This window comes from Apium graveolens, chromosome 3 (assembly GCF_009905375.1).
Source record: "Apium graveolens cultivar Ventura chromosome 3, ASM990537v1, whole genome shotgun sequence".
Classification (NCBI taxonomy): Eukaryota; Viridiplantae; Streptophyta; class Magnoliopsida; order Apiales; family Apiaceae; genus Apium; species Apium graveolens.
In genome coordinates this window covers 272233694-272245798 of record NC_133649.1, presented here as the reverse complement: position 1 = coordinate 272245798, position 12105 = coordinate 272233694, and the positions used below count along the sequence as shown (strand labels likewise).

The following is a 12105-nucleotide window of genomic DNA, read 5'->3' as shown; positions in this document are numbered from 1 at the left end:
TTAAAATTGACATAATCTATTTAGTTTTTAACACATTGAAAAAAAACTTAAATTTAATTGATCATTCTTATTTTCAGAATATAAAAGACTTTTGTTATTTTTTTCTAATATATATATCAATAACTCTGAAATACACCATTAAAATTGAATCTTTTAATATTGGTAAAGATAAAGTCACATGTGTGTGTATGTATGTAAATTATTATTTATTATATTTTCGAGTAAATTATGTTGGTCTCGTTTATTTGTATACTATATATCTTGGTCATGTATATATCTAATTGTTATTCAGTAAATTACTCAAATAACATGTATTTATGATTACTCAAAAATTATTATTATCTTATAAATAAATTACAATTATTTATATATCGCAGTCGTAGTATAACTGACAATCAAACAATATTTATTTTTACTCAACAGAACATCAGTCATGGATGTGACATAAAATTAATTCATATATCGTAAAGAATAACTACGGATATTCAGAAGTTTTTTTTTAAGAATCTGAAGATAAATTTGTATTAATATCATCATTCAAATTATTTTGAAGTTTCTTTTATTTATGATTCTAATATTTCTTTATATAGTACTTGATAACATTGTATATTATTTTTCTAAAATTAAATATATTCAATTTGATGAATTTTTTTCAATATTAGTTGAACTTGTTAATCCTTTCAAAATATCGACTAATATTAATTTTTTTATTTCGATAACATAACATGAATTAAATGAAATAGTACAATACATTATAATTTTAACCTTTTTCAAATAATTCAAAATAAATGTACAATATTTTCCAACACTAAATATTTTTTTTGTAAATTTATTATTGCTAATTTTAAATATTTTTTTTAAAATATTGAATTCTAATATATATATATATATATATATATATATGAGTTAAGTTCAATTGAGTCATTGTTTTTAGTTGAGTACGGGAGTCCATATATGTTCAGCAAGTAAAATAGTATAAAATATTTTGTAAAACGTATTATAATGTGAATCATGTTCTACGAATATCACTATTTTAATAAATAACTTGCAAATCTCATACATTTATCAAGTTGAACATTGTAGAACATGATTTTATTAGAACATGATCAGTTTGAAGAACATATGCATTCACATTCACGTTGTATAATACGTAAATATAATATAATATAGATTTTACATGAAAATCATACATACTGATAATACTCAAATTTTACTAATATAATTGTATGGTGTTATGCTAGTTTAAATTTAAAGCGAAAACAATATATAACCCAAAAATAAACAAAAAAGACCTTTAATTAATTAAAAAATAGAAAGACGAAGCCTAGGAAAGAAAGACAGACAAAAGTGAAGTGTGAAAAAGCAGCCGCCACAAAGCACTATATGTAACTGTAATATACTTGCACACACGTACACACAGAAACACACAGTCTCTCTCGCAGCACACAGTCTCTCTCGCTCTCTCTCTCTCTCTCCTTCCCTCTCTTTGGTGGGGGAAGATATAATAAAATCACAATTTACTGTGGGGAGTAAAAATCACAAGGGGCATTAACTATGTGTGGAATACTAGCAGTATTTGGCTGTGTTGATAGCTCTCAAACTAAACGCTCCAGAATCATCGAACTCTCCAGAAGGTTAAAGCATTTTATTTTATTTTTTTTATTGAATGGATGTAATATGTATTGTTGATTTTAATATGTATATTTAGAATTCAGTGTTGTATGATTAATGTATGTTGTGGATTAAGGTGTTTTTGAGAAATACGAACTTAATTGCGAGATTGAAGTGGTAATGGATCTAATGTATTATGTGAAGTTGTGATTACTCAACTGTATGATGATAACTAGATTATGAGCGGAGGAAAGGATTAAAGAGGATTGAAAAAAAATGACAAAATAGGCACAGAATTATAAAGAGTGAAATCGGAAAATTGAGTAAGGAAGGAATGAGCGATTATGGTAAGGACCAGAACTTGACAGGATCAATCGGTATTATATTTAAAGTTTTTAATGAAATGGAGGAATGAATTAAAATTACTCCCTCTGTCCCATCAGATTGTATACAGTTTTTTTCAATGTTCGACACGCATTTTAAGGTGAATAAAAAACATACTTCCCTAATTTATTTTTAAAATTTTCTTTTTTTGTATTAAACTTCAAATATCAAATTTTAATTCAGAAGAAAAAAAAATTTAAAATAATTTATGCAAATATGTTATAAAGGAGCGTTAAAATACGTGCCGGCTCCCTGTCCCCCAATGTATACTTTCTAGGGGGACAGAGGGAGTATTAATTTTTCTGCTCAAAAAATTGTACTGATTTCACTCTATTCCCACCTCAAGTTATCCTTTAGAACTAAACAGAGCAGGTGCCGATGAACTTTGGGGTTCCGGTGAACTTGTTCTTGGACCAAGTGCTATGTTTTTGTCTGTTTGGGGGAATGGCGGGCAATGGCGTTATATTTTAGCATGACACTAAAGCTAACAGCTAAACTCTAACTATAACACTATAACCAAATACTGTAGGTTAGACCCTGAAAAATAATCGACTATACATCAATTAAAGATTTTGGTTTTCGCATAGCATTAGAACATAGTGGAACAACTAAGTATGAAATTGCAATTAGCTTTAATTTATGGTAGTATACTAAATTCAAAAAAACTTGATTCTTTAGTTACTCCAGTTTCAACTTATTGAACTGGTTGATATTAGTGACTTTAGTAGTTACTATATAGAATCGGACCCAGTCTGTAACTTATATGGATGTCATTCTGCTTTATTCTTTAGTCAGGCTCCATCTGCCATATTGATCTGATTTAACTATTAATGATGATACTATTCCTCCCTCAATCATTTCGGGAAATGTAGGTTGCGACATAGAGGTCCAGATTGGAGTGGATTGCATTGCTATGAAGATTGCTATCTTGCTCATCAGCGATTAGCTATAGTTGATCCCGCTTCTGGAGATCAGCCACTATATAATGAAGACAAGACCGTTATTGTAACGGTAAAGATTTAATAATTCTTTTGAATATTTGTCTATTCTAATATAGGATCTATTGATTGATATGCTGATATACATTATACTTTATTATTCATAAAGCTTAGTGGACTGCAATTTAATTTATGGTTTACAATCTTACATTTACAAATTGCAAGCATCACAGCATAGTTGCTTCCAAGACCTATGGGTACACTCCAATTCATTCTAAGAACTTGTTTACATATATGTAATATATTATATATGTAATTATAGTTCCTGAAGTAGAATATATTCTGGGATGTCAAAGTAGAACCTCACAATAGGTTATTGGATAGGTTCTTATTTGTACCTAAGACACTAGACCTGGTTAGAATTTGAAAAGGAAACACATTGGAACTTAATTGTGATTTACTGATGTCCTTCTAGATATACCTATTCTGCTGATCAGTTAGATTATCCATTGTGGTTCAACTTCTCTTTTCAAATGTGTTAAAAACTTAAAATTCGCCTTCGGTGATAAAATTTCGTGAACTTCTAATTCATTTCTATAAAGAGCGTCTCAAACTCAGGCTCTATTATTACTTAGTTGTAAGTGCTAAACTAATGTTGAATATGCTTTATTAACACAACTTTAGACTACCTTCTGGACATTTGCATTTAAAGTGCCTGCAGTTTAATTGTAACTTAAATATTCCCGATATTCTTTTATTCCTAGCTTAACTACATGTTTGATCCTTGCACGTCTGCTTGTAGGTAAATGGGGAGATTTACAACCATAAAGCTCTCAGGGAAAGTTTGAAGAATCACCAATTTCGTACCGGAAGTGATTGTGAAGTGATTGCTCATCTTGTAAGTGCTTTGCAGTAGGCGGTGATTTTGATTATGTAATATGCTACGATAAATTCAGTATTACAATACCAAGAAATCTCTCTCTCTCTCTCTCTCTCTATATATATATATAGAGAGAGAGGGAGAGAGAGGGAGGGATATATATAGAGAGAAAGAGAGAGAGAGGGAGAGAGATAGATACATATATATATATATATACATTTATCTGTGTCTGTGGGGGGGGGGGTATCTGTCACTGTTATGCACAGACAACACACACAGAGGATGGAAATTTACATAAACTTCTTAAGACTTGACTGTTGATCATTGCCAGTATGAAGAACATGGAGAAGGTTTTGTTAATATGTTGGATGGAATGTTCTCTTTTGTACTTCTCGACACCCGTGACAAAAGTTACATTGCTGCAAGGGATGCTATTGGTATCACCCCACTGTACATTGGCTGGGGTCTTGATGGTATGTATTTTGGAAGTTGATTGATTTTCTACCATTTTTCAGTCAATTCATCGAATCACTTCCCTCACTCTGAGATGTTTTTTTGGTATATTCAATTACAAAAATTTACTTAATCACCTACCTCCCAAGAAGGCTCGAACCCTCGACCTTTACACTGGCCACCATGGTATCCACTCAGAGATGTTTGCTTATGAAATTTGTACCATCACTGGAAAAGGCATAGCTTTTTTATGTTTTAGTATCATTATATACCTAAATTTAGTGCCGGGGCCTGGGTGTACTCTATGTCCTGTAAAAAATAATTCACAAGATAATCCTATAGGTTTTATGAGGTAATATAGGTAGTGTTTGTATTAAATCTTTGAATCTTGGCTGGCTTAAATTGCGGACCTCTTTGTTTGCAGCACTAAACTGAATCAACAATACAGATTTTAGAGTGAAACCTGGCCTATAAATTGCCATTCTTCTTTGCTCGAGTTCAAAAGTGTTACTGGATGTTGACTTATAATGAGTTGCCTAATATTATTTTTAGAAGTCAGAAAGGATATGTTAATTTGTTGATTCCTCCGTTCCTCCCTACTGATACCTGCTCTTTCACTTAGTGGAACTAGATTCTGTATAAAGACAATACATAATGTGAATACAAGTTTGATAATATTCTCTAAATTTTTGTATTCATTTACTCTTTTTTTTTGGATTTGTGCTAGGATTCTAGCAGTTTTTTCAGTTTAATGATCTTTTACTTTTTAACAAATGCAACAAGATAATACTTTTGGAACAAAATATATTTGAAAGTTGTACCTTTTTTGCAGGGTCGGTCTGGTTTGCTTCAGAAATGAAGGCTTTGAGTGATGATTGTGAACGATTCATGTCTTTTCTTCCTGGGCATATTTATTCTAGCAAAACTGGTAAATGTGGCAGGCATTATATTGACTTTTAGTGTTGCATGTTAACAAGTCAAAGTGTTTTCTGCCTCTATGTCCACTTCCGCTCATCTGTCCCATCTCTTATTTTGGGCTAGCTGCCTTGCTGAAGGCCTCTCTATTATTATGCCATTTTAAAAAAAGTTTTAAATGTTCTTGGTCTTGGCATTTTTTAGAGTTACTAATTTGATTAGTTAAGTCCTGTGTTACAATTATGTACTGGAAAGCAATAAACCTTGAAAGTAGATTTAATGTTTTCACTTTTACCACCTTGATCACCTTTTCTATGCTCTAAACTCATTCTCTGTGTTATAATGTTTGTCTTGATCTCTCATATTTGATGTCAACAGGTGAAATAAAGAGGTGGTACAACCCACCTTGGTACTTGGAAAAAATCCCTTCAACACCTTATGATCCCCTAGTGTTACGGAGGGCTTTTGAGAAGGTTCGTTGGCTATCTTTCAATTTTTATTTTGGATGATATACCATCTGCGTTACTTTCGAGAACTTTTACAGTATGAGTATCAAACTTTTCCAGTAGCGAAGCAAATTCTGTTATAATTGTAGTTCCAAATCCAATTAAAGTTAAAAGCCATATATTAGAACTGTAATATATATGTTGAAAGATTATGATTATTGTACTCTTAATCTTAATTCCTACATGACTGGATTGTTTCATTTGTTATGTTTGTGTCTAGATGATCATTATTGCATTGCATGTTTCTATTTGGCAACTCATACAATTTCACCGCAATCTAGGTTTTTTTTCCTTTTGTGTTATTGTGACATGTTTTCATGCTATTTGTGTTGAGCAGAAGTGTGCCAGCTTTTCTTTATCACGATAGTTCTCTATATCTACAAACACTTGTACTTTAAAAAATATTCTTTGTTTAAGTATGTGAGTTTAGTGTTGTTTTTCTTTATGCATCTCATGTGGATTCCTACTTAATGTATTGCAGGCTGTGATTAAGAGACTTATGACGGATGTACCATTTGGTGTGCTTTTATCAGGTGGACTGGATTCATCACTTGTTGCTGCAGTGGCTGCACGCTATCTGGTTGACTCAGAAGCTGCTTGTCAATGGGGGTCTCAGTTACATACCTTCTGCGTTGGCTTGAAGGTGCTAATACTTGTTCAAATCGCTGCTACTAGTATTCTTAATATTTTTTGGGTAAAACAACGGCACAAGACTACCAATTTAATAATCTCTATAAATATCTCATTTCAACGCCAACTATAATGCAATAAAGCTTTAGTAAAAGGGTCTTGAAAATTCATAAAGTGTCTTTTCTCCTTACCCCTGTGGATTAAATGTTTGTTGTGGGTGTAGTATTTTAGTCAGTTTATGGTATGTCTTCGCCCAATGTATGAGTTGTATACCCACACTTATATGTCTGGATAGTTGTAATAATAGAGCTACACACTTATTCTGAAGATAGATGTTGTAGAGTGTTTTTAATGTCTTCCTTGGGCTTTTCACCTTTACTCGAAATATCAAGTACTTGCGACAAAAGTAATGATAAGTAAGTAAACAAGAGAAGGTGGAAGTTTCAATTCTGTAAGACTACTAAAAAGTTATCACCTCGTTTGCTGAAAATCCGAACTTGCAAAGTTTACAGTTACCTGCAAATTTCAATTGTATATAGCCAAGTAGTGTGCTTACATGATTCCGTTGATGTAATCATAATTTGATGACAATGTCCCATGACATTTTATCACGAATATCAGACTTGGCATTGTAACCATCATACTAATTTTTTTTTTTCTGAGTATCATATTAACTGCAACTACATTTCTGGGAGAGAATTTACTATGTTCGTGGAATTGAGGGGTTATGGTTCAGTAGATCTATATTGGTATGATGAGCGGGGCTATTGTAAAGTTACGTTCTCTGTACTGGACCTATTTTGCGCTGCGCCTCGGTAAGAACTATGCGCTAATAGTGCGCCTCGCTGCGCCTCGTGCGCCTCGGCGCGCCTTTAACAACACTGCTCTTGCCAACTTTATTTTTTTGGTAGCCACGGTGACACTGCCATCAGGTTTTCCATTATGTTTTAAATGAAAACAAAGTAGCAATTTGTCTTTGTTGTGGCTTTAACACTCCTGACATGTTCTGAACAGTGAACACGCGCATAAGTATACATAGCAATTAGACCATAGAAGTGAAATTTTGAATTAGAAGTTCACAAAAGGCCCTAGCTGCTATTGGAAACAAATTACAGCATTATTTGGTTAATTATTAACTTTTTAGAAAACCAGAGGAGAAGTACATTGGCAACTATCCCATCATTATTTTCTAATTTTGTCACACTTCACGGATACTTTTTTAACGTTGATTCTGATAGTCCTTGTTTATATTGTACTCTGTAGCGTGTCGCAAACTTTGTAGGGAACCAGAATTATTACTGTTAGTCACCTTGTACAGACCTCATTAGAAAAAAGATGAAGTTACAGACATAATTCATAATCTAGCAGGATAACTTACCTTAGTAATTGAAGGTACTCATTGTGATTGCTAGTTAAAAGAGGAATATGCAGGCGCGTGTGAGGCTGAACATGTGTATGCATGGGCGAGCACGCAAACTGCAGAGTCTAATAGATGAAGAATTGCATACTTGTTAAAATGCATTTATGCTAGTGTTTTGATCAAGCTTGTTTCATAAACTATTAACCTTATATGCTAACATCTGCTCAGTTGATTCATCTTTATACTATTTTTCAGGCAATCAAAGCTAAAATATTAATACCATCATAGTCGATTTTATTTTCATCATTCAGGGTTCTCCAGATCTGAAAGCTGCCAGAGAAGTAGCAGATTATCTTCACACACGCCACCATGAATTTCATTTTACAGTCCAGGCAAGTTTTTTCTCAAGCATGGTAAAGTCATCTGTCATGTAACCATGGTTGAATACTGATATTTTTTGCTGCACCAGGAAGGTATAGATGCACTTGAGGAGGTCATTTATCATATAGAAACATACGATGTTACCACTATCAGAGCTAGCACACCAATGTTTCTTATGTCTCGAAAGATAAAATCCTTAGGAGTAAAGATGGTTCTTTCTGGCGAAGGTTCAGATGAAATATTTGGTGGGTACTTGTACTTTCACAAGGCTCCTAACAAGGAGGAATTTCATCAGGAAACATGTCGGAAGGTATTGTAACCCTTTGATATGCATAATTAGATTCCATAAAAGTTGCATGTCTGATTGTTAGTTTGATTTTGATCAGATTAAGGCTCTGCATCTGTATGACTGCTTGAGGGCGAACAAATCAACTTCTGCTTGGGGTCTTGAGGCACGTGTACCCTTTCTAGACAAAGATTTCATTGATGTCGCAATGAGTATCGATCCTGACTGGAAAATGGTAAAGTGTACATCTCCCGGAAGTTTGTTATTCTCCTCTCTTTCGCATAGATTCTGATAAGGTTATGGTTGTTCCTGATAGGAACATTTAAAGCTGGGTTACTGTTGGGGTTTGCGTTTGGTTGTTTGAATATAAATGCATTTTTGTCTTTAGGATTGCTAACAATTCATTTTAAAGGTTTTAGTTATGTTGGCACCTTGCTGCGGCGGTATAGGCACACCTCAATATGTCTTGCTGCTTATGACTTGATTTTTTAACCAACTCATTCAGTTGCCACTAGTGCATTTTACAAATTTCTTTATCTTTCTATGCCCACCAAAATTTCATGTATCTTTTAATATACAATTTGATGTTTTCTGAAGAGGATGTATTCTATTTAATACCGACGTTCCAGTGTAATTAGGCATGAGAACCAATTCAGATTAATATTATAAAAGGGAAAGCCTTCATCAGAGAAATAGATGGAGTTAAGGCCGCATGACATGAATATGTTATTAATGGTTAAATTTTTTGGCAGAAGGATTGAAATTAAGGTTAGCACTAACATGCCCTATATCACTAAAGAAGTGTAAAAAGAGCTTGAATATGCGAAACCTGAAACAGACTGGTAAACACATCACCGAACACCTACTTCAGTTAAGCTTTGTTTTGTTTTATTTGGTTAAATTTTCATAACAGGCTTGTTCAGTGAAAGATATGCTTATGCCTGCTTATTATAAGCTAGCTTGATGGAAATGCTTACTGTGATGCTTATCTATACTATATTATAATAGCCGGAATAGAGATAATTTGGTTCAACGGTTTGGTTCAACGATAATTCCCTAATTTTGATTATTACAAAAATAGATAAATAGTGTTATATATATAATAAACTACTAAATTATTAAACTACTACTAAATATAGTATACTTATCCTCTAAACTACGAATACAACTTATCCTATTATTAAAAGATATTAATAATAGTGTTACATATCTACTAGACTACTAGAAATAGTCTATTTATTCTACTGAATTACGACCACATGTTATTTTATTATTTTTATTATAAATTTATAATCATTATATATTTATATAAATATTTTAAAAATATAATATAACTTGATAAATAAAAATTTAAAATAATAATGGAAACCCGTGCATCACACGGGATTTATGCTAGTAAAATTCTAAACATTGAAAGCTGGTTAAACATTATTAAAGTAATGTGAACTTGTCATTTTAATTTGTTGGTGTTTTTTATCTGTAACTCTATAAAACAAATCACAGATGTATGTCTGTGTTGGTCCGTTCTTTGTACTCTGGAATTTATGTGCCAAGTCTTTTAACGGAAGTATTTCATGTTATCATATATCTATATTACTGTTGTAATCACCATGCCACAGTTTAGTGACTGCCTCATTAAAGTATTGTGGTATAAATGTCCTTTTGAAATGGGTAAAATATTTTAACTAAATGATCCTTGCTAATTGTCCATATGTGCACCCCAAATATTCAACATATCAGTCGGGATGTTAATAAATAAATCAGCTTCATAATTTAAAATCTCCATATGTATAAAAAAATGACAGATTAGGCCTGATCTGAAAAGGATTGAGAAGTGGGTATTACGCCATGCGTTTGATGATGATCAGAATCCATATTTGCCAAAGGTTTGTCTCTTTCTAGTATGTTAATAATAACTGAACTGCACACTGCTGTGATAGAGTTGCTGAGAGGTGCTGGTTTGGGTTTGTAGCACATCTTGTACAGACAGAAGGAGCAATTCAGTGATGGAGTGGGGTACAGTTGGATTGATGGCTTGAAAGATCATGCAAACCAACAGGTTTTTCACCTTATATGCTTAATTGTTGCGAACAGCTGTATGTTTATTATTCCTATTTTCTCAAATGTTCCTCAATTGCTAATCATTTAACCATGTGTATCGTTTCAGGTTACAGATGCAATGTTAATGAAGGCAAGCTACATTTACCCTGAAAACACTCCTACAACAAAAGAAGCTTATTATTATCGAACTATATTTGAGAAATTCTATCCCAAGGTGTGGTTCTGCATCGACTCATATTTTCAATGTTTGAATTTAATTCTTCTTTCATCTCACTTTCGTCCAATCCACATGAGCAGAATGCTGCTAGGTCAACAGTTCCGGGTGGTCCAAGTGTGGCATGTAGTACAGCAAAAGCACTGGAATGGGATGCGTCCTGGTCAAAGAACCCTGATCCATCTGGCCGTGCTGCTCTTGGTGTTCATGAGGCTGCTTATGAGGACAGTAAAGCTTAATGCTTAAGCGCTCCATCTATATCGCAAAGCAGTAAACTTAGCAGTCTAGCAATTGTACATTTTATTGCTGAGACTCAGTTTCGATGCAAGTTGTTGGTTGATTACATGTTAGTTTTTTTTTTCAAACTTCGAATGTTAAATGTATTCTGTGGATGTGTTCAGTTTTTTTTTCTGTACTGGTGGAGCAGTGGGGAGGACTATGCATGTAGGAATTAACTAGATAATATATGGGGGTTTTGTCCATTCATCGCCCTGTTGACATCGCCACTATAGTTAAGAGTAATGATCCCTAGTTAGGGTATTACATGTATGAAACGTTTGTCTATGAGTCCTCCATATTCACAAATTCGGTTCACATTCTTCTCTTCTATTCAACTTAGTTGACATTCTAGTTTGTCTATTAATTTTTGGCACTATTTGATGAGGAACGGAAATAAAGAATTCATTTACTTAGTATACATATGCAGGCCTTTCTTGAAAAGAGCTCTCTGTAATAGAATATTTCATTCTATTATAGGATTTCATCAAATTTAGTGTTAACATAGAAAAATAATTATATTTAAATATAATAAAATGTTTAATAATTAAAATTTGAAAATAAATGATATTAAATTTGATTATACTGTGAAATAATTGTGAATAAGTGTGTTTTTATTGTGATTTTATTACATATCACTTTAAACTATTTCATCAAATTTCAATGATGTTTTAAATAAAAAAATGTACAATTTCATTTTTAATTTGGTAATTAAAATTCGTAACTACATATAACCAAAAATGAAATATATTATATATTTATATTTTTTAAATAATAGTTATCTACATACCTCTATAGCCTTTCATGGATTGTCACCCTACATATATATGATATATTTATCTATATGTCTAGTATGTGGGGCTATGAGTTTATTAATTAAGTAATTTATTTATAACAAAGTCTAATTGTTAACGTAAGTAGTTTATTTATAACAAAGTCTAATTGTTAACGAGTTTAAGTTCATTAGGTTTTCTATTCACTATATAAGGATTGTGATCCCAATATTTTACTTAACTTTGATTATACACTTTCTTGGGAATAATATTAATTAATTAACCTTGTGATCATATAATTCATTAATTTGATCTTTTTATTATATTTTGTTTAATAAATCATCGTTTCTACAAATCTTGTCCTACATCAAATTGGCATCAGAGCCAAAATCCTGAATTTTACTATTTACGTTACTATTCATCGTCGGAATCGTTGT

The 12105-nt window shown here is 32.3% G+C and overlaps 1 protein-coding gene across 1 annotated transcript; it reads left to right on the top strand.

Annotated features, from left to right (window-relative positions):
• Nucleotides 1-1351: 1351 nt before the first annotated feature.
• LOC141713330 (asparagine synthetase [glutamine-hydrolyzing] 3) lies at nt 1352-11249 on the top strand. The gene is made up of 14 exons (XM_074516692.1): nt 1352-1634; nt 2868-3006; nt 3736-3831; nt 4145-4286; nt 5099-5194; nt 5560-5654; nt 6169-6330; nt 7989-8069; nt 8147-8368; nt 8445-8579; nt 10150-10230; nt 10317-10403; nt 10512-10619; nt 10703-11249. Exons 1-14 carry the CDS (start codon nt 1555-1557, stop codon nt 10856-10858), a joined length of 1680 nt encoding a protein of 559 aa, XP_074372793.1. The 5' UTR covers nt 1352-1554; the 3' UTR covers nt 10859-11249.
• The last annotated feature ends 856 nt before the right edge of the window (nt 11250-12105 follow it).